General features: G+C 42.9%; 1 protein-coding gene across 1 annotated transcript in view; it reads left to right on the top strand.

The window, feature by feature from the left end:
- Nucleotides 1-20,972, top strand: part of LOC308246680 (uncharacterized protein) — a gene marked incomplete at both ends in the record, with an annotated part of 154,075 nt that overhangs the window by 71,927 nt on the left and 61,176 nt on the right. The window contains 4 exons of the mRNA XM_080665094.1: nt 941-1,086; nt 8,230-8,347; nt 9,987-10,036; nt 10,375-10,551. Coding sequence (XP_080521220.1) covers nt 941-1,086; nt 8,230-8,347; nt 9,987-10,036; nt 10,375-10,551 — 491 coding nt within the window. The remainder of the gene's footprint in view (nt 1-940; nt 1,087-8,229; nt 8,348-9,986; nt 10,037-10,374; nt 10,552-20,972) is intronic.

Genomic DNA, 20,972 nt, shown 5'->3' with positions numbered 1-20,972 from the left:
CTTTTCTGACATTTGGGGAAACCTGATGGTGTCCAGCTACAGAGAAAATCGAGCTTCAGGGCTGCCTTCCTGGATGAAATGCTGCTTAGGGAGACAAAGATTCAGTCTTGTGACTGAGAAACAAGGATCTCAGCTCATCCTGCAGTTCGACTTTTATATATACACTAGAGGCCCAGTGCACAAAATTGGTGCATTTGTGAGTGGGGGGGGGTGGTCCCTCAGCCCAGCCTGTACCCTCTTGCAGTTCAGGAGCCCTTGGGGGATGTCTGACTGACAGCTTAAACTGACAGTCGGACATCCTTAGTGCTGCCGTAGAGGCGGGAGAGGCTCCTGCCACCACTGCTGCGCTCGCCAGTCGTGAACCCAGCTTCTGGCTGCACGGCGCTCCCCCTGTGGGAGCGCACTGACCACCAGGGGCAGCTCCTGCGTTGAGCATCTGCCCCCTGGTGATCAGTGCACATCATAGCAATCAGTCGTTCGGCCTTTTGGTCAATTTGTATATTAGCCTTTTTATTATATAGGATGTTGAATAAGTGGTGATCTCAACCCTCAACTTTACCTTTTCCTTTTTTAAAAGAATTTATTTTTGTTGTTGAAAATATTACATATGTCCCCCTTTTTTCCCATTGACCCTCCTCCACCTAATACCCTCCTCAGACCCTCACCACACTATTGTCTATATTCTATGGGTTGTGCATATATGCATATAAATTCTTTGGTTAATCTCTCCACACCCCTTCCCACTGCACCTTCCCTCTGAGATTCCGCAGTCTGTTCCATGCTTCTATGTCTCTGGATCTATTTTGTTCATCAGTTTATTTTGTTCATTAGATTCCACATATGAGTGAGACCATGTGATACTTGTCTTTCTCTGACTGGCTTATTTACCTTTTCCTTTATGAGAGAAATTCCTAATACCGTTTATATTTTCTTTTTGTAGCTCTTGTTCCATTCGGGAGTTGAAAACATGCAAGTGACTCTTGCATGTCAAGCTGCTCAGAAAAATGCTTTGATGGTGGCTGTCCAGCAAGCATTCTACTATCACACTCCCCAAGGGGGCTGTCCTGCTGATGTCAAGGTCAGCCTGTAAGACAGGGGAGCCTGAGGCATGCTACCATGACCCACCAGCTAACATCAGGCTGTCCCTTCCTTGCGTACTTCCCTCCTTACCTTTACCTCTACCTCTCCTTCCTCCCTTCTTTCCCTTCTCTCCCTTTCTCTTCTCTTTCTCCCATTTTCCCTTCTTGCCTGTATTTTTATCTTCTTTTCTTCCTGCCTTTCTTTTATTTCTTTTTTTCTAAAGTAACTCAACATGACCAAATCTTTACTTGATCTTTTGCCTTTTATTGCTAATAATTTTTCTTTATATGTAACTCTATAATATTGACTAGCTAGAAAAAAATAACCTTTCATCCACCTCTGCCCTTTGTAGATAAAGGATTCCATTGTTTTATGTTTTATCCTTCCTGTATTTCTTTTTGCAAAAGTAAAATTTTTTAGGGTAGCCAAATGAGGAATGCACAAGGCCAAAGTAGTAAGGGATTATAAATTTATTAGGTCATCTGGATACTAGATGGGCTGAGCCCCAAAATGGTGCCAGCACCCGAAGACAGGGAGTCAGAGGTTTTAAAGGACTTTAGGTGGGCTTTTTTTCTGGGCGGAGAATTCTCTGTGCAGATCTGGAGCCTGGGACGGTCCAGAGGGGAGAGATAATGGTCTTAGCAAGTGGAATGTGGTCTTAGCAAGTGGAATGTGGTCTTATCAAATGGAATGTGGTCTAAGTGAAAGGGAATGTCCATTGTAATGTGGCCTAAAGTGCAGTTCCAGGGGAGGGGTATCGATTCAATTATTTGATCAGACCTAACAAATTTATGCCTTCTTTTTTCTGGTCAACACCCAATATATACTCTTTCTTTTTCTGGCTTTTTTTGGTTTTATTAAGATACTAGTGGCCCAGTGCACAGATTCATGCACATTGAAAGGAAATTAATATCGCTATTTGCCCTTTCTCTATTTGCCCTTTCTCTGTAATAGAAGTGTCAACCAAATTCATGATCGACAATGACAGATCGAAACACACATGTGAGATGGGTGCCAGCAAGAGCTTTATATGTATTGCGCATGCACGATTCAACATTTATTTTTAAATTGCCAGTGCGTGTCCTATGTACCAGCCAGTCAGTCGGTCGGACGGATGGACAGTTGGTCACTTAGCCTTTTATATATATAGATAATTTATGTTACATTAAATGTATCCCTTTACTGTGTATAATTCACAAGATCATGCAACCATCACCACGATTTAATTTCAGAAAGTTTTCATCACTCTCAAAAGAAATTCTGTACCAATTAGCAGTCACTCCCATCACCCTTTCCCCTCAGCCCCTAGCAACCTGGAATCTGCTTTGTGTCTCTATAGCTTTGCCTATTCTGAAAATTTTATATAAATGGAGTCATAAAACATGCCACTTCATGTCAGATTTCTTTTTACTTAACACTATGTTTTCAAGTTTCATCCGTGTTTGAACATGTATCAGCACTTCATTCCCTTTTACTGATGAAAGATATCCTATAGATAAACCGCATTTTGTTTCTCCATTTATAAGTTGACAGGCATTGTGTTGTTTTTACTTTTTGGCTATTATGAATAATGCTGCTATGAACATTCATGTAACGGTTTCTGTAAGGACGCATGTTTTTAGTTTTGCTAATATTTGTTATTGTCTCACTTCTTTATTTTACCTATGCTAGTGGGAGTAAGTGGTATCTCATTATGGTTTTGATTAGCATTTCTCTAATTACTAATGATGTTGAGGACTTTCCATGTGCTTATTGGCCATTGTATGTCTTTGTTAAAGAAATGTCTATTCAAATGCTTTGCCCTTCTACAAATTTGGATTTTTTTGTCTTTTCATTATTGTAAGAATTCTTTATTTAATTTGATTACAAGTCCCTTATCAAGTATAAGATTTGCAAATATTTTCTCCCATTCTGAAGGCCATCTTCTCACTTTTGTGATGGTGTCCTTCGAAACAAATTGTTCATTTTGATAAATCCAATTTATCTATTCTTTCTTTTGTCATTTGTTCATTTGAGCTCATTAGGTAATACTAAGATATAATTCATGCTCCTGAGGAACTTACAGGCCAGTGTGGGTAAGGGGGACCAGCCAACAAGTAGTTCAAATGCACAAGGCATAAAAGAGATTCAACAAGCTATTGAAAGAATTTAAAGAAAAAAGAGGTCCCATTTGGGCACCTCAGTAGGGTAGCACAGCGAGAGGGCATTTGGGAAAGCCTGAGGGATGAGCTTTTTGACAGGCAGAGATGACAATGTGATCATTCTGAGTAGAGAGGAGTCCCTTCAGATACCCAGTCATGGAAGCAAGAAAGGGCAGATGGGGACTAGGAAAAAAATGAGCTGGTTTGACCACCACTTGTGGTTTTCATACAAAGTTAACATATAGATTCCTTTATTTAATTAATTTAATCTTATGAGGAATACCAATAATCAAACAGGTATAAGTGGGGTTGTTACGGTTGCCAGGGAAATTGAGAGGCTTATGAGTTATTTCCTGAGATCCACCCAGGGAGCAAATGTTGAAAGTCACTAGATAGGAGCACAGGGCAGGCGAGGGAAGGCATGGAGAGTAATAGCCTGGAAAGACCTACAGCACTGGGAGGGGTAAGGAGGCATTAGGGTAAAATATATAGGAATATATAAATATACATGAATATATATGTATGTGCATTTATATACTTTCCTACAAATGTGGGACAGGAAGAGGGCTAATGACATAATAAGGAGGAATAAATGATGAAGACAGTGAAAGGGAGCAAGAGAAAGGGAGGGAAGGGAGGAAAAAAAGGAAAGAGACAGAGACAGAATAAAATTGTGCATTGCTACCGAAGCCGAAGAAGAGAAATGTTTCAAGAAGAAATGAGTCATCTAAGAAGATGTGCAGATGACAAATAAGCACATAAAAATGAGTTCAAAACCATTAGTTATTAGGTAAATGTAAAACCCCAGTGAGAAATGACTGCACACCCATTTGAATGGTTAACTTTTTACATGGCTGATCATTCCAAGTGTTGGCAAGGATGAGAAGGATCTGGAACTCCCATACACTGCTCATGGAAATGCAAAATGGTCAATCATCTTGGAAAATAGTTTTGGCCCTTTCTTAAAAAATTAAACATACGCTTACCAGATGATCCGGCCATTCCACTCCTATGTATTTACTCAAGAGAAAGCACATATCCATATAAATACGTACACAAATGTTTATAGCAGCTTTATTTTAAAATAGCCAAGAACTGGAAAGAACCCAAATACCCATTACCAGATGAATGGATACACAAATTGTGGTATATTCATACAATGGAATACTACTCAGCAATACAAAGACATGATCTATTGACATACACAACAATATGGATGAAGCCAGACAAAAAAAGAGTACATACTGCATGAATCCCTTTATATAAAGTTCTAGGAAATGCATTCTGATCTATAGTTGCAGAAAGCAGAGCAATGGTTACTTGAGGAAGGGGGCTGGGTGGGAGGGATGGTGATGGTCATTATTTTTTTGTGGTAATGGTTTCAGTTGCACACATATAATAAAACTTCTCTAATTGTACACTTCATATATGTGCTATTAATTGAATGTCAATTGTACCTCAACAAATCTATTATTTTTAATATATATTTGTATTGATTTCAGAGGGAGAGAGAGAGAGAAATATCAAGGATGAGAGAGAATCATTGATCAGTTGCCTCTTGCACACCCCACACTGGGGATCAAGTCCACAATCCCGGCATGTGCCCTGACCGGGAATCATTCATAGGTCGGCACTCAAACACTGAGCCATGCCAACCGGGCAAAGCTATTATTTTTTTTAAAGAAGAAGAAGAAAGAAGAAAAAGTTGAAAGTTGATAGAGTTAAGTCTAGAGGGAAGAACCAGAGAGTAGGGATTAAAATGAGTCCCTTTGACATTCTCCAAGGCTCACTGCTGACTGACAGAGCAGCTCTGATGGAGTTGGAGTGAAAGGCATACTGCCAGTGTTAAGGAGTGACAAGGTGACAAAAATATAAAAGTGGTGTATATTTACTGCTCCAGTATTAGTCAGCTCAGGTTGCCAAAACAAAATACCATGGACTAGCTTAAACAACAGAAATTTATTTTCTCATAATTCTGGAGGCCACAAATCCAAGATCCAGGGGTCCACATGGTCGGCCTCTGGTGAGGGCTTTCTTCCTTGCTTGAAGATGGCTGAACTCTCATGGTGGCCTCACGTGGCAGAGAGAGAGAGAGAGAGAGAGAGAGAGAGAGAGAGAGAGAGAGAGAACTCTGTGTCTTTTCTTCTTGGAAGGGCACCAGCCCTATCAGATTGGAGCCCCACCATTATGACCTTATCTAACCCTAATTACCTTCCAATACTATCTTCAAATGTCTTCAAATACCATCTTATTAGGGGAAGGGGCTTCAACATAAGAAATTAGGGGGAGACACAAACATTTAGTCCATAGTAGTTCTTTAAGAAGTTTGGTCAGAATTGTGGAGGAAGTTTGAGGGGGGCAAGATAATTAAGAATAAAATAGATATAAATATATTTGTAGGAAGGAGCTGGAAAAGAGGAAGCAATTGAGGATAGAAATGAAAGATGGGCCTGGTGGGTGTGACTTGGTGGTTGATCTTCGACCTATGAACCAAGAGGTCACAGTTTGATTCCTGGTCAGGGCACATGCCCAAGTTGCAGGCTCGATCCCCAGTGTGGGGTGTGCAGGAGGCAGCCAATCAATGATTCTCTCTCATCATTGATGTTTCTATCTTTCTTTCCCTCTCCCTTCCTCTCTGAAATCAATACAAATATTTTATATATAAAAAAGAAAGAAATGAAAGATGGGCATGCTGGGATGTTGAAGTCAGATGGGGGATTCAGAGAGTTAACAGTTCACTTCAGAAGCTTCTGTGGTCCAGGCAAGGCAGTGAGCTAAGTGATGGATACACATGGGCTCGTGGAATCCTCTCAACAGCCCCACTCGATGGGGAATATCATCCCCTTTTTCTAGGTGAGGAAACAGGTTCTGAAAGGTTAAGGACAGAACCGAGATCACAAGAGTGTCAGCACTGCGACCTGATTGCAGAGCTTGTGTTTTTTTCCCTCTTGGCTCACTCACAGCCTTTCTTAGACCTCTTAATTCTTTTGAACTGGATATTCTACCACTTCCAAGAGACCTGGCTAATCCATGGGTCTTCACAAAAAGTCAGGATGGAAACATTACATTTTTACCCAGGATTTTTTTATTTTGCCTCATTCTTCTTTAATAATTCAGATAAAGAGAACTCATTATTTCTTTCTTTGAAAAAGTGGTCTTTCCTTTGAAGACAACATGTTTTTTTAGTTAGTATTTTAGAAAAAATGTAAAAGAATTCCATCCATTGTACCTGATAGCTCCATAACCAATAGGAGTATTGAAAAATAAGGATTTCCCCTTTTTTCTCCATCTTCCTTTCCCTCTCCCCAACCCTCCCTTTGCCTCTCCCTCCTTTATCATTGCATGGTGCATGGCAGCATATATAGCCACCTCCATCTGCTTAGACTATACCACAATGGGCACCCGAAACAAGTTCTCAGATCTCACAGCCATGAAGCCCATCAGCAGTATTTCTTGAGAGACCCCTCTGATAGAGCACTCCACTAGCCACCTGTGGAATGGAGAATTTTTGTCAGAGCACTTTAGATAATTGCATTCTATTCTGGAAATAGTTCCACTTAGTGCCTCACCCCTTTATTGTGCAAAATAGTAGCTCTCTTCCCTTCCCTCCCTTACTCTCTTTACTTTCCTCCCCTCCCCCTTCTTTCCATTCCTACTCCCTCTCCATGTATCCAGTCATTTACACGTATTTGTGGCTATGAGATAATTTTATAGCCAGTACCACAGGACATATAAATCCAACAATTTGGATTCACTTTGGTTTGAAATATTTTAGGAAATAAATTCAGATCTGAGAAATGATGGTGGAATGGGTCCAACCAGAAGAAATTCCAGAATTGTAAATGGCATAGAGAGATTGCTGTTGGCCCCAACTCCAAAACTTCCAGACACCTTTATTCTTCCTTCAGAAAGATCCAAGGCTATCAAAAGGTACTGTACCAGGGGGGAGCAGGATTAACATAAATGTGTCCTCTTTTAAGACAGTTAAGAACAGAGTGTTATGAGACTGAAGAATGACTAAACTCCCAGAGTGACCAGCATATGTTTGATTTTGAACCTTGTATGAACAGTGAGAAGGCTCACTTCCTTCTGATGTACTCCAGTCTATGAAGGAGATTAACAGTTCCTAATTGCAACCTCTTTTCTCTTCTCTTCTTCCCTCTCTTCCCTTTTCTTGCTTTTCCCTCCCTCTCCTTCTCCCTTTTTCTGTGTTTTTCAAACTTCAAAGAGAGTATAACACAAGAACAAAGAATATTGGCCTCTCCAAATTCTCCATGTCTATCTTAGTGAGAAGTACAGACCTATCCTTACTATTCTAACAAGAGTTTTGTCATTGCTTAGAATAATAGACTGATGTGTAAAAGAGACAGAGTCTCTAAAAAGATGTGTCAATAAGGCAGGGATACCCTATTATGTCTTGAATTCTTCTCACCATGACACAGAAAGAGAGATATTTGTATTCTGCAATGATTATAAATACTCTGAGTATTTCATTGGGGCATACCAATGATATTCTAGTTTAATTCTGGCAAATTTAAAATGGGTGGTGGGGGTGCGGAAACAACAGGCAAAACTACTCTACTTCTCAAGATGCCATTAATCTGACATATGGCCAGAGTTCGGGTGCCCTAAATCCATACTCCCAATGTGTGGATGGAAGATTTATGATCGATGTGTCTGGTCCAGCAGACCCTTAGGAGGCCATTTCAGTCCAGGTGCCCCTACACATTAGACCTGGAGGACACAAAGGGACCTGGATAGTACAAACACGCGGCCAGGCTGTGAAGTTCGGGACTGCCAATGCATGCCTCAGGCACATGAGTCCCAAGGAGAAGGAGGACACATCAGCACAGGAAGCAGCCGGGGACTGTGAAGACAGAGCCAGCAGCTCCCCTGCTGCAATGCCCGGTGTGCAGCCTCAGGTGTTCCTGTCCTTCAGAGAGTTCTCGAGTTGTCTCCTTGATATACATCCCCTCGCCTTGGGCTCAGATGTCTGTTCTCTTGTCAGAGCTCCGGAGGCTTTCGTGTCTATTCAATTAGAAAAGGTGGGACTGCGGGACATGATGCTGAATGCCTTCCTCCTCAGGAAACAAACCATGGCTGACCCAATGAACCTCGTGAGTATAGTAAGAAGGGCTCCCTAAAGCTCTCATGTCATCTTTCACATTCGAGCAAATAAAAATTCTTAACTTAGAGCCTGTTGCATTCAGCCTATTTGGATAGGACCATTGAAAACATAAAGAACTGAAAAAGGGAGCTCAATAAGAAATACAAAAGAAGCCATTCAAGCCAACTGCAGTCTAGTTTTTAAAATATGCTTTTTCCCAAGGTCACATTTCATTCTGTCACTTTCTAAATGGAACTAGTTTCAACACCTGCTCTGGAACCTTTGCCCATTCCTGAGAGACCCGCCGGTGCTTAGGGTGTTTAGACAAGGTGAACAAAGACTCTTGCCATCTAATTCACCTGTTATCTTGTTTTTTCTGGCATGGACACCTTGTTCCTATTTAAGGGTTTTATACTAGCCCCATCTGTTGAAAACATATTTATAAAGCTCAAGGCTTTCCAGGGGTCCTCAAACTTTTTAAACAGGGGGCCAGTTCACTGTCCCTCAGACCGTTGGAGGGCCAGACTATAGTTAAAAAAAAAAAAAACTGAAGTAATTCCTATGCGCACTGCGGGCCCGGGACCAGTCGGCTGCTAAGCAGGACAGGCAGCGGCAACTGGCGGGCCGGATAAATGTCCTCGGTGGGCCGCATGTGGCCTGCGGGCCGTAGTTTGAGGACCCCTGCTAAACATTTAAAAGTATTGCTTAATTTTGCGAATATCATTTCATTATTAATTTTTTGATGAGAAAATCATTAGGTTAATGCAGCGGTGTTTGGGGAAGAAATGGCAGATTTACAATCTCTAGGCTTTTTCCCTACCTGTGACTGAAAACAAAAGACCTAAATTTACCTAATCCAATTGGGATGTGAGGGAGGCCAGATTACAAGATTATTACTGAACAATAATAGAGAGAAAGGACTCCTTTTAATAAGTCACTAAGATATTAAATTAGTTTTTTACTATAATATTAAAAAATATTGACCAAGTAGAAAATGTAGCAACTCACTAACTGCTCATAGGATTATTCAATGCCAATCAGGTTAGAAAGGGCTCAGGCAATAAATTGTCAGTTGTATCAAGGTCTGGGATTTTAGCCTATTTACAAGCTGGTACGTGAACCTGTGACTGTTCTGTGGAGGCTGGCAGAAAACACAAGACTCCAAGTTAAGAGACAAAATAACTTTATTACTCATAGCAGAGCAGGCAACATGGGCTTTGTGTTTGTGTCAGTTCCCTTGGCTTCCCAAGTCCCACGGAGCAACATGGAGGAGCCCGGATGCATGCAGTGGGGGTTTGTCACAGTTGTGTAATACTGAGCTTGGAGGAACCCACCTCTTTTATAGCAAGTCTGCTCTTTTTCCTGGAGGGAGCCATTACTTCATCCCTTAAGACTTCTTTTTGCAAACATAACCCTTAGCAATGACCCTGTAAAGAGTGGTCAGGGCCTTGCATTCTTCACTCACTCAGCAAAATGTATGGGAGGGGGAAACTTCCCTGGAGGAGTGTTTCCCAATAAGTTGACCTTCAGGAAGAGTATCTCAACAGTGTGGCCTTTTTCTGCTTTAAGTTTGCTATCAGTTTCTACATAGATACTTGCATGGAGAGTGTTTATAACCAACTGTCTAATAGAAGACCTATCATCTTCTTTTATTACAGGATGAAATTGAGAAAACCAAGAGAGAAGTCATAGTTGAATATTGTCAGAAGTAAGTATAGGATATGTAGTATATGTGAACTACACATGCTGATTTCTCTAACTCTGAATTCAATAAACACCAGAATTATGTAGAAATTCTCCAAGGTATGAGGTGGTCTGTTTTATTTGAGCCACAATCCTATTAGATAAAACCAAATCAAGCTGAACTCTGACACACGGAAGAAGAAGTATTAGAAATGAAGGATAGGAGATGCTTTGAAGGGGCCCATACCTTTGCCTTCATGCAGTAGGTGCTCTATTCTCTTTGAAAGATAGTCTAGGAAAGTAGGTCCTGGAACTTCTGTAGAGAGGACTCACCTCTGGAGATCATCTCTTCTGACTTTTCAGATTTAACCACCACATGTCTCACTACGCTCTTCGGGGTCAGATCATGACCTACTGCAATAGCCTGAGGGCCCTGCTGGAAGATTTCCCTACAATCAGGGACACCTTTTTCATGGTGGGGCAACCACAAGAAAAGAAGGGGTTGAAGGATTCCAAGAAGGGCTGCAAGGATGACCTCAGGTGCGTAACTTCTGTTAGAGCTTGTTGCTCTCCCTCTCTACCCTACCCCTCACAGGGAAGAAGCATGTTAAGTTTGGCATGGAAATCTTGCTCCCATTATTGCATTTGACCTTGATTTTCCAGTCCAGAAGGACAAAAGAAAGAATTAACACTTTAAGAATGAGTACCTATGGGGGTGGGAAGGTGGGGGTAGAGATGGAAGAGGGCGTAGAGGGGATAAATGGCGATGGAAAAAAATTAAATTAAGTTACATTTAAAAATAAATAAAATAAAAAAGTATAAGAGTATCTTTGTATTTGAACCCAGAGGAGTTCTTTGTTTATGGGCTGTTTGACTGCTTTTTCAATGTACACAGTTTTATTTTCCCCTGGAGAGCCCTAAGATGTTCATCAATCACACCCTTTTACATAAGTCAGCCTCTAAAATAAGCAAACAAATAAGTAGACTTGATCTTGAGCTGTCCTGGCTTCAAATATTTTACTCAATGGGGTAGAAGAAATATTCGGAGGAAAATGGTATACCAATGCGTTGGATAAATCAGTGCTTTTCTGTATTTCTCTGACAGAGAAAAAAATATATATATGTAGTAATATTAACTGATAATACTTTCTTATCATGCTTTATCCAGTTTTCCAAATGTTCTTACCTTAGCCTACTAGAGCTCACTCACCTGGATGAGGAGTTAGCATACCTGTGCAGTCAGTGACTACATTTCCTTTAAAAAGAGAAGGAGGTGTTTTACAGTTATGCAGTCTCCAAGGGGGAGAAAAAACATCCTGTAGGATGCGCTTACCTCCCTCCTTCCTCTTTCCTTACTGCACGGTGCTGAGTATCAGTAATAATAACTACGATCATAGAACAGATAGATGAGGGGGATTGAAATACCATTTGTATCAGACCACTCTTTCGCTCACTTACTCATTCATGCATCATTCAAACACTATTTATTCAGTGCTGACTTAGTACCAGGCACTTAGCTATGTACTGAAGTTACAAAGGGTGACTAAACCGTGGACTCTGGTGATAAATTCAGTCTAGTGGGGGCAAGTTCTACAAACAAAAAAGTAGCTTCAAAGATTTCAAAGATAACATGTTAGAGTTTGATGACATCAAAGGAGTGTTTAAGTCCATCCCAGGGCCTCAGGGAGAAATTCAAAAGGAGGAGGTAACAGGTAAGTTGGAGTTCATCAAGAAAATGGAGATAACAGAACAGGCTAGAGAATGCCAGAGAATGAAAGAAGTTGAGTCCTTAAACCCTTGATAACTGGCTATCAAAATAGTAGCCACTCCTACGTTGATACTGACAAGGTGCCCGATTTGTGATACCAGTGTTTTGTCTCAAGAACTCAACCAGTGCATTCACTTGGGTAGACTTCTGGATTTACCTAATGACAGAATGCATTTGAGAGAGAAGTAGGGCAAAGATACCTCAGTAGAACAACTATTTTGTAAAGGGTTTGACCTGTTGCCCAATGAGGCTAAAGTGCATCTTTCTGTCATATAAAACATCACAGGATAATCTTCTAAGGCTTATCAGTTCCACTCTCTCATCCTTCCACTAGACAAATCAACCATTTATAAGCACAATCTAAAAATTTGGGATCAAATTTTAAAAATAGTTCCCAGAAGTCTAACCATGAGTTCACTACATTTGTGTTTAGGATAAAATGTATTCAGCAAGTCTGTTTTTGTTTCTGATCTGTTTTATTTGTAGCAGCCTAAGAAGGTTAGGAAGAAGAGAGGGAGGAAAAATATCCCTCTAACTTGTAGGTCTTGCTCTATTCCTGTATTATTTCTTGTGGATGACTGTGTGTCTCCTAAAGCTTAAGGGAAGCAGTCTCTTGAGAGGGAGAGCCTAGAGCCCTAAATCATCTAGTCAGTTAATGCGTGAAACTTCCAGGGCAAGGGTTTGGTCCACGAAGTGAGAGCAACTCCTACAGTCAGGTAGTGGATGAGCAGCAACTGGTAGAGATTCAGTGTTTCTCCACCAAACCCATCTCCTGCCTCCTAAACTCTCTAGATTTTAATACACTCACATAAAACGAATTACAGAGAAAGGAACTTCTCTCTTCTGTGGAAGTTTGGAAAAGATATATGATTCTTTCTAACTTCAAAGTTTATGATTCATTCCATGAAGTAAGTATTAATAAAAATTGAACACCAGCCACAAAGAGGTATAGTGGAGAGAGCCATGGCCTGATAGTTGGAATATTTGGGCTGGACCCAGCTCAGTCTTAAGTTTCCCTGCGATCTCAGGCAGGTAACTTCTCTTCAATCTCCAGATCTCAACTCTTCACCTAATGAGTGAGGAAACTGAAGCAGCTCGCTGAAGTGAAACACGTTATGGTTCTTAGTGCTAAGGGGTCTAGATTCTAAGGAGTGGGACTACTGAGAAAGACTCCCAGGAAAGGGGCCAGTCAAAAGTGTTTATGAAACGGTAAGTGAGAACCATCCCAGGCCAAGTTTAACTAGAGATGAAGGGTCAGAGTTGAGGGATGAGGGTCATGGAGGATAGGGGTCCTCATCTCATTCATAAAATAAGGAGTTGGGTTTGATTGAAGGTAAGAAATGTTTTGCTTTAAGTGCCAATTCCAATAATTAGTGCCCTTCTGTGTAGGATTCTGGGACATCCGCATGTGACAGTGTTGTCATTAATTGGCAATGTCTGTCATAGTCAAGGAAAGGAAGGAAAGGGAGGAAAGTGGGCTCCTGCTTGTGTTTGCAATCCCTCACAAGAAGAGGCCCATGAGTTGTATAGGCTTTAGATTCTTGGGTGCTACTTAATTTCTAAGAGACTGTAATGCCTGTAATGTACTGTGTTTAGTTCTAGCAAAGAACTCCACCCCCACCCCCAAACTAGACCAGAATCTCTACCGAAGAGGAGCCAAGGGGAGCTCTCCTCCTAGAAAGGATGCCCCTTGAGGCGTCCATGCCCTCATGGCACCAGAGGAGTCTAGAGTCTGAAGACTAGGATGACACTCAATCACACTCCCAAGAGCAGTGGCATTAGCAAAGAAGGCACAGAGAGAAAGGACAGTAACATTAATTGAACCCTTACTATGTGACAGGCAGAGCCACTGCTATCCTATACAGCTGCTTTATGTGCCTTAGAATAAGGCACCTCTTCCTCTGGGCAGGTTGCCCCATGTCCGGGTGCAGAGCTTGGCAAGTAAAGGCTGGATCTCAGCCACTGCTGGTTGCCTTAGGGCACAACCTGAACAACAGTAGTACATGGCAGCCTTGGTGCCAAGCACTGTACAACAATGGATTTGACATGGTCCTTGCCCTTCAGGCAAGGGGAAATAAGCAGAAACATTATGATAAAGAATAAAATAAATGTATAATGAAAGCACCCACCAAGAAATGTTCAGATTATCTGAAGAATTGGGAAAGTGGGGATGGGGAGCAAGGCAGGTTTCAGGGAAGAGAGGATGCTTAACCTGGGTCTTAAAGGATGATCAGTGTTTCAGGTAAACAAGGAAAAGAACATTAGCTCAAGCTGGGAGGCCCCCAAATACAAAGGTACAGAGATGTGAGACAGCATGTGGACTTGTGAGTGGCCCCTATCCAGGGAATGTGAGGATATGATCAGAAATAGAATTCACAGACTGAGAAGCAAGATCCAGAAGTCTGGCATTTGTCCTTCCACAAGTAGAAAGAAAGATGAACAAGATGATTGTCAGGGACATCATTTAGGATGCTATTGAAACTGCACAGATGAGACATGTTTAGGAGGTGAAATAAGCTAGGCCAGGTGCTGGATTTAATATGGGGCTAAGGGAAAAAGAGGAGTCTAGAATGTCACCCAGAGTCCCTGGCTTGGGTGAATAAAAAGATGGCAGTGCCATTATTATTTAACTAGAGGCCCGGTGCATGGATTCGTGCACCAGTGGGGTCCCTCAGCCTGGCCTGCGCCCTCTCACAATCCAGGACCCCTCAGGGGATGTAGCAGTGCGTGAAGCGGCAGATGGCCGGGCAGGAGCCTGAGCCGGGGCTGGGCGCCATGCCATTGGGTAGTGCTGCCACGGAGGCAGGAGAAGCTCCCGCCTCCACAGTTGCGCTTACCAGCCATGAGCCTGGCTTCTAGCTAAGCAGCACTCACGCTGTGGGAGTGCACTGACCACCAAGGGACAGCTCCTGTGTTCAGCATCTGTCCCCTGGTGGTCAGTGCGTGTCATAGCAACCGGTCGAGCGGTCGACCAATAGTCATGGTCGCTTAGACTTTTATATATATAAATGGGTACAGAGGTTCCATTGTGGACGATGGAAAAACGTTCTGGATGGTGGTGACGGTTGCACAACAATGCCAATGTATTTAATGCCACTGAATTATACAATTAAAAATGGTTAAAATGGTAAATTTTATGTTAAGTATATTTTATCACAGTTTTTTAAATGGCGGAAAAAGGGATGTCAGTGCCATTAAGAGGAAGCAATATGAAGAGGGGAGATAATGAATCACAGCTCAGAAGCCTCAGCTATGAATTTCTTTCATTAGTCTCCCAACAAATCTGAGGCTTCTTATTCTGGATTTTTCTGTGTTTTCATACACATCCATTCCACCCTGCTTCTGTCATTGAGTCATGTTTGTATGTCTAGCTGCTCTGGAATGTAAGCCCCTTGAAGGCAGAGGCTGTCTTCATTTCATGTCATGGGTGTGTACCTCCACCTTTACCATGGTTGAAAGCCAGGATGGGAAAAGGGGAGTGGGCCCACAGGAAGTGCAGGGAGTTCCAACCAGTGGCTTTTAATTGAATTATGAAATAACAGAACATGTCTCATCTGCTGGCAGGAATTTGGTTTGAGGCTTAAAGAAGACTTGGGGCCAGTAGGTGAGGCTCAGTGGTTGAGCATCGACCTATGAACTAGGAGGTCATGGTTAGATTCCCGGTTAGGGCACATGCCCAGGTTTCAGGCTCAATCCCCAGTAGGGGTTGTGCAGGAGGTGCAGGAGGCAGCCGATCAGTGATTCTCTCTCATCCTTGATGTTTCTATCTCTGTTTTCCTCTCCCTTCCTCTGTGAAATTAAAAAAAGAAAAAGAAGAAAAAGAAAAAGACTTAGAATTATTGGAAAATGAAATGGGCATGAAAACTGATCACAGGAAAGAGAAAGGATTGTCCCAGGGTGACACCGCTCAGGCTCCATGGATACCATTTAAATACTTGTTATGTGTGGTTTCCTCCAGCTGTGTGTGACTAGAAGCAGAAAGCAGAAGAGCTGGAGGGATCCAGAGTTGGGGTTTGCTGGATAGGTGGGTAGTGAGGGAAGGAGAGAGTGGGGTCAGAATGGACTTGACAGATGGAAGGGGAGATGGAGGGCTGAGTGATGTCCAGGAGCATATTTTGTAGGGATGAAGGAGGCTTAGTGGGAGTGAATGAGTGAGAAAACTAGAAGAATAGAAGGTAGAGCTGGGAAAGGAGGATATCTGAGTTTAGGATTTTGGAGGTGATATGGCCCCAGGTAATAATGAGATCTGCCGTGATGCCCCAGAGCAGGTGGCTGAAGGGAAATGAAATGAAGGGGGATGATGCTGAGCAGGTCAAGGAACTGTCAGACCAAGGACCTGATGGGGGAGCCCACCTGTGGGGCTGAGAACTGGGCTACAGTCTTGTACTGAGCACCCAAACCTTTCTGCTGCCCTCACTGACCCTCCTCAGCAAATGACTGTCCCTGCAGGCAGGGATGGAAATGGCAGGAAAAAAAATGAATAAGGAGTAAAGATAACCATTTGGTAGAGGGCCCTGTGGTTCCAGGGACACATGTGCTTCTCAGAGGCCAAGGACTGATTCAGCCACACTGCTGCCAGCTCCATGGCCTACAGCCCCGTGTGCTCAGACACAGGCCCTGTGACTTTTTAGTGTTGATATTCAGGGCTTCTTTGGGACACTGCTAAACACCGTGAACTGAATAACAGAGATAAAACTGGAATAAGCTAGCTTTGATGTGTTACAGAACAGAATAGTCTGATGTGGTTGCTGAAATAAAGAAATTCTCCAAGCTAACTCCACACTTTGTTCCTGAACTTCAAATTATCTGATGAAAACCCTGAGACTTGAAATGTAGGTTTAAGGCCAGTGATTCACTCTATTCACAGTAGAGTTTTCATGATTTAAAAGGTCTCATTTTCAGAATGTTTGATATTGAAAACATTCAGTCCTCAGTTCAAATGAATCACATTTTACTTTGATAAGTGGCAAGGGTCATCTTATTGTCTCCTAGAGACCCAAAAATAATAGCAATAGTCAAGAAATGCCCCTGTAACTTCCAAAGTGCCCCCAAGAGGGTAAGATCCTTCCATCAAAAGCCCTTGCATAGGCAGTGGAAGTGGGTACAAATGTTAGAGACATGGAATCAGTAGGATCTGAGGAGTAAAGAAGGGAAGGTCTCAAAATGACGCCCTGATTTCTGGTTTTGGGGACTGAAGGATTGTGGTTCTTTGAACACAGTAAGGGGCACAAGATTGGGATGGAAGGGAGTGGGGAGTTCAGCTGTTCCCTTTCTTGATTGAGTTGGTCTAAGGCACCAACCAAGATGAAGCAAGTTGGACCACAGGAGGGGACCTGGCCTGCAAATGTGAGTTCAGGAGTCACTGGCGAATACCATGTTTCCCCGAAAATAAGACAGTGCCTTATATTAATTTTGCCCCCAAAGACACGCTAGGTCTTATTTTCAGGGGATGTCTTATTTTTCCATGAAGAAGAATACGGTACACATTTATTGTTAAATGAAAATAAAGGAAATTTATTACCTGTATACAGTACGGTAGTACGGTAGTTGTCAACACAAACCAGACAAACTGTGAATCCTACAGTATCAAGAATTTACTCATTTATTCAATGACAATCATGTCATCATCTTCTGGAACATCATCATAACAATCCAATTCCTGAATTTCCTGGTGAATTTCTTGTGACTCCATTTCTTTCAGAATCAGTGGACCAAATCTCTCACATTTAGCAATAGCACTGTCTTTAAATGAGTACTTCTTGTCAAGGTAGCCTGCTCGCAGTGCATTTGCAATGCAACTGTCAGTGATTTTTTCCCATGAATTCTTCACCCAAGTCACAACTTCTTGCAGTTTAGGTTTCACAAAGTTTCCACGCTGATTTCTCTCCATTCTATTTTCAATGTAGTCATTAATTTCCATGCGCAAATTGTCTTTGAATGGCTTGTTTATTGCAATATCAAGAGTCTGGAGATAGGCCGTCATTCCTGCGGGAATCATTATCTATTTTACTTTTGTGAAGAAATGTCTTCATGTCTTTAGCGCAGTGAGTGCTGGCTGCATCCCAGACTAGCAGACCTCTTTGGCTCCCTCGCATAACAAGCGGCAGCATTAAATCGACCCACTTCCTTATAACTGCTTGTGTGGCCCAGGCTTTTTCAGTTTCAGGAATAAAAACACCCAAAACACGTTCAATCTTTTCCTTCTTGCCTTTAGAAATGATTAAAAGTGGGATTTTAGTCCATCCAGACGAATTGCCAAAATACAGGAAACACGTGCACTTTCCTAAGCAGTGGAGGGAATGTACGCTAAGGAGGCACCCCGCTGTTCAACTGTTGTTTGAGATGATTGGCCCATAAACACTGCAGTTTCATCCATAGCAATCATGTTGGAAAGATTGTATTTAGAGAAGTCAGCATCATCAATAAAGGACTTGAATGCAAGTGCTCGCTTAATAACTTGAGTATCTTCCAACCTAAACAATGTTGGTAGATCTTCTTAAAGATCTTCTTAATTCACTTCGCTGAAGGAAATTATCCAGCCAGTGTTGTGATGCTTTGAAGTCTTCGGGGGCTATGTCAAACTGTGATGCCATTGCAAGGGCAAATTCTTGAATCTGAGCCCTATTCACAACCAAAGCCTTTGCTCTCCTGTCAACAACCCATTCACAGATCAGGTCTTCCAGCTCGGAAAATAATGGTTGCCGACCTGATCCACACTTGCGCTTTTTAGCATTTCCCTTGTCCACTTGTTCAATGAGGTTACCATACTCGGCTCGCCATTTTCAGACCAATCGGATACTCAACATCTTCTCTTTGCAGAAAGCAGTAAGATTTTGGCCCCAAGAGTCTTCCATGATTCCTTTCTTGTACTCCACGGAGTAGCTTTTTCTTTTTGCGCTCATTTCTAGGGGTAAAAAAAAAGGAATTGGGGTATCAAGGTGGGGGGAGGGGGATCACTCAAAATGACACAGGGGGGATCAGAGGGGGGAATCAAAATGGCACAGGAGAATCAGAGGGGGGATTACCATTTTAGTAACCCCTTTTGATCCTCCTGTGTCATTTTGATTGTCCCCTCTGATCCTCCTGTGTCATTTTGATTGCCCCCTCTGATCCTCCTGTGTCATTTTAAGTGATCCCCCTCCCCCCACCCCTGTGCCACTGAACACCTTCACCAGACATCCCCCCTACCCCTTTATCAGACATTTACCCCCTGGGGCCTGCCTGGGGACTGTCACTGGGCTTGCTGGGGCCTGGATCTGGGCTGGAGCAGGGTCTGCCACTGACTGAGAACCTTCAGTCATCATGAAGGCGGCCGCGAGCATCAGGTAGTGTCACCAGAGACAGACCAGCACTCACCACCTTCGCCGCATCCCGTCTGCTCTAATCCTCCTGTTCTTCTACACACATCTGAGAAAGTCTCCTCCTCTCTCCTGCTCGCGCTTACCGCTCACTCCGACCTCCGCTCCGCCTCCACAGAGCAGTGACGTCAGGACTCCGTGTAACGTCACTGGTTGCTAGACGCCAGTCGGGGCGGCCCTAGCGACCAGTTTACGGTAAATTAATTTTCATTCTGAGACAGAGCCTGGGGGCCTTATTTTCGGGGGATGCCTTATATTTCACTCAGAAGGAAACCTGTAAGTAGGTCTTATTTTCGGAGGATGTTTTATTTTCGGGAAAACACGGTAGATGGTAGTTGCAGCCAAAGAGTGAATGAAATTACCCGGGGAGAGTGGGAAGAGCAGAGCAGAGGGCTGAGTGGACCCAAGGAAGACCTGGCAAGGCACCAGGTAGGCTGGGGACTCTGCATCCACCTCTTCCCTCCTTCTGCTGCCTGCCTGTCAGAACTGCCTGCTCAGCATAACCAAGACAGCCCCAAGCTGGCACTAGTCTCTGGCTTTACCCCACAACCCTCACTTCTAGGATGTTCTCTCATCAACATGTTCAGGTCCTCACTTCTTAACAAATTACTCTGAGATCCCTCATGACATAAAATATTTTTCAAATGCTTGACACTCTTCTGAAAAATCATTCCTTAGACCAGTCCTGTGAGTTAGGAATCTTTATTCCTAATTTATGGATGAAATGATTCAGAAGATAATCTGCCTAAAGTCACACAGCTGAGGGTGGGAGATGTTGGTCTCAAGCTCAGGTCCTCTGATGCCAGGTTGCACATCTGATAACTGCACAGAGCACCATTGTTCACACTAGATGAACACAGTTCATTAGACCTGAAGGCTCCATTTAAGGGGGAAACAGCCCCCACCCTCACCCTCTGTTACAGTGGGCCGCCTCACTCCTGAGATGATGGAGAAACAGTGGGTCAGGATGCCTCTGCCCACTAAGTGTAGTAGAAAGGTCATAAGCTTCTATTTGTGTGAAGGTCAAAAACAGGCAAAACCCAACACAATCTTTTAATGGTATATTCATTGGTGGTAAAACTACAAAGAAAATCTAGCATTGATGAGTGTAAAATTCAGGGTGGTCGTTCCTCTGGGGGCCACCAGGCAGGTGCAGATCAAGCTTCAACGGAATTGGCGACACTGTCATTCTCAGGCGGTGGGTACCTGGGCTTGTGCAAGTCCTTAACAGACGTGTATGGATTGTGTGTTTATATGTAAACAAAGAGACAGCTCTACTGCTGCCTAAGAAAGAAGGAGGCATTTAGAAGTGGAGAAGAGCAGAGAGGAGGAAGAAGACAAAGAGGGCCAGAGTGAGGATCCCCGCAAGGAGACATGGCGGGGAGAGCGGGAAAACTGGAGACCGCTCCCTAGAGCCTGGGTGCTGGAACGGACGGATCTGCACTTAAATCCCAACTTTATCTCCTAGGACCTCAGTCGGCAAGATCTAAGTCACCTCATAGGGCCTCAATTTTCTCACCTATGAAACAGGAACAAAGAAGGTACATCTAAAGGTTGGCATAACCATTAAGTGAGAAGATATGTGTTGGGGGAGGAAGACATTTTACGCTACCATTTTAGGTTCTCTCAGCTGATGTAATAATCAAGTTGAGTTGAGACAGATTAACAAGAGAAAAATAACCCAAATTTAATTATACACATATGTATAGGAACCCCACATACATGAGAGAGTCAGAGACCCCATATACACAAGAGGTTAGGAGACAGAAAGGTAAGCAAGGCATTCTGAGCTAAGGGATGAGGTCAGGCGCCTGGGGCTTCAGAGGGGAGGAAGG

Source organism: Plecotus auritus (assembly GCF_963455305.1).
Source record: "Plecotus auritus genome assembly, chromosome: 4".
Taxonomy (NCBI): Eukaryota; Metazoa; Chordata; class Mammalia; order Chiroptera; family Vespertilionidae; genus Plecotus; species Plecotus auritus.
This window is presented reverse-complemented; position numbering and strand designations above follow the sequence as displayed.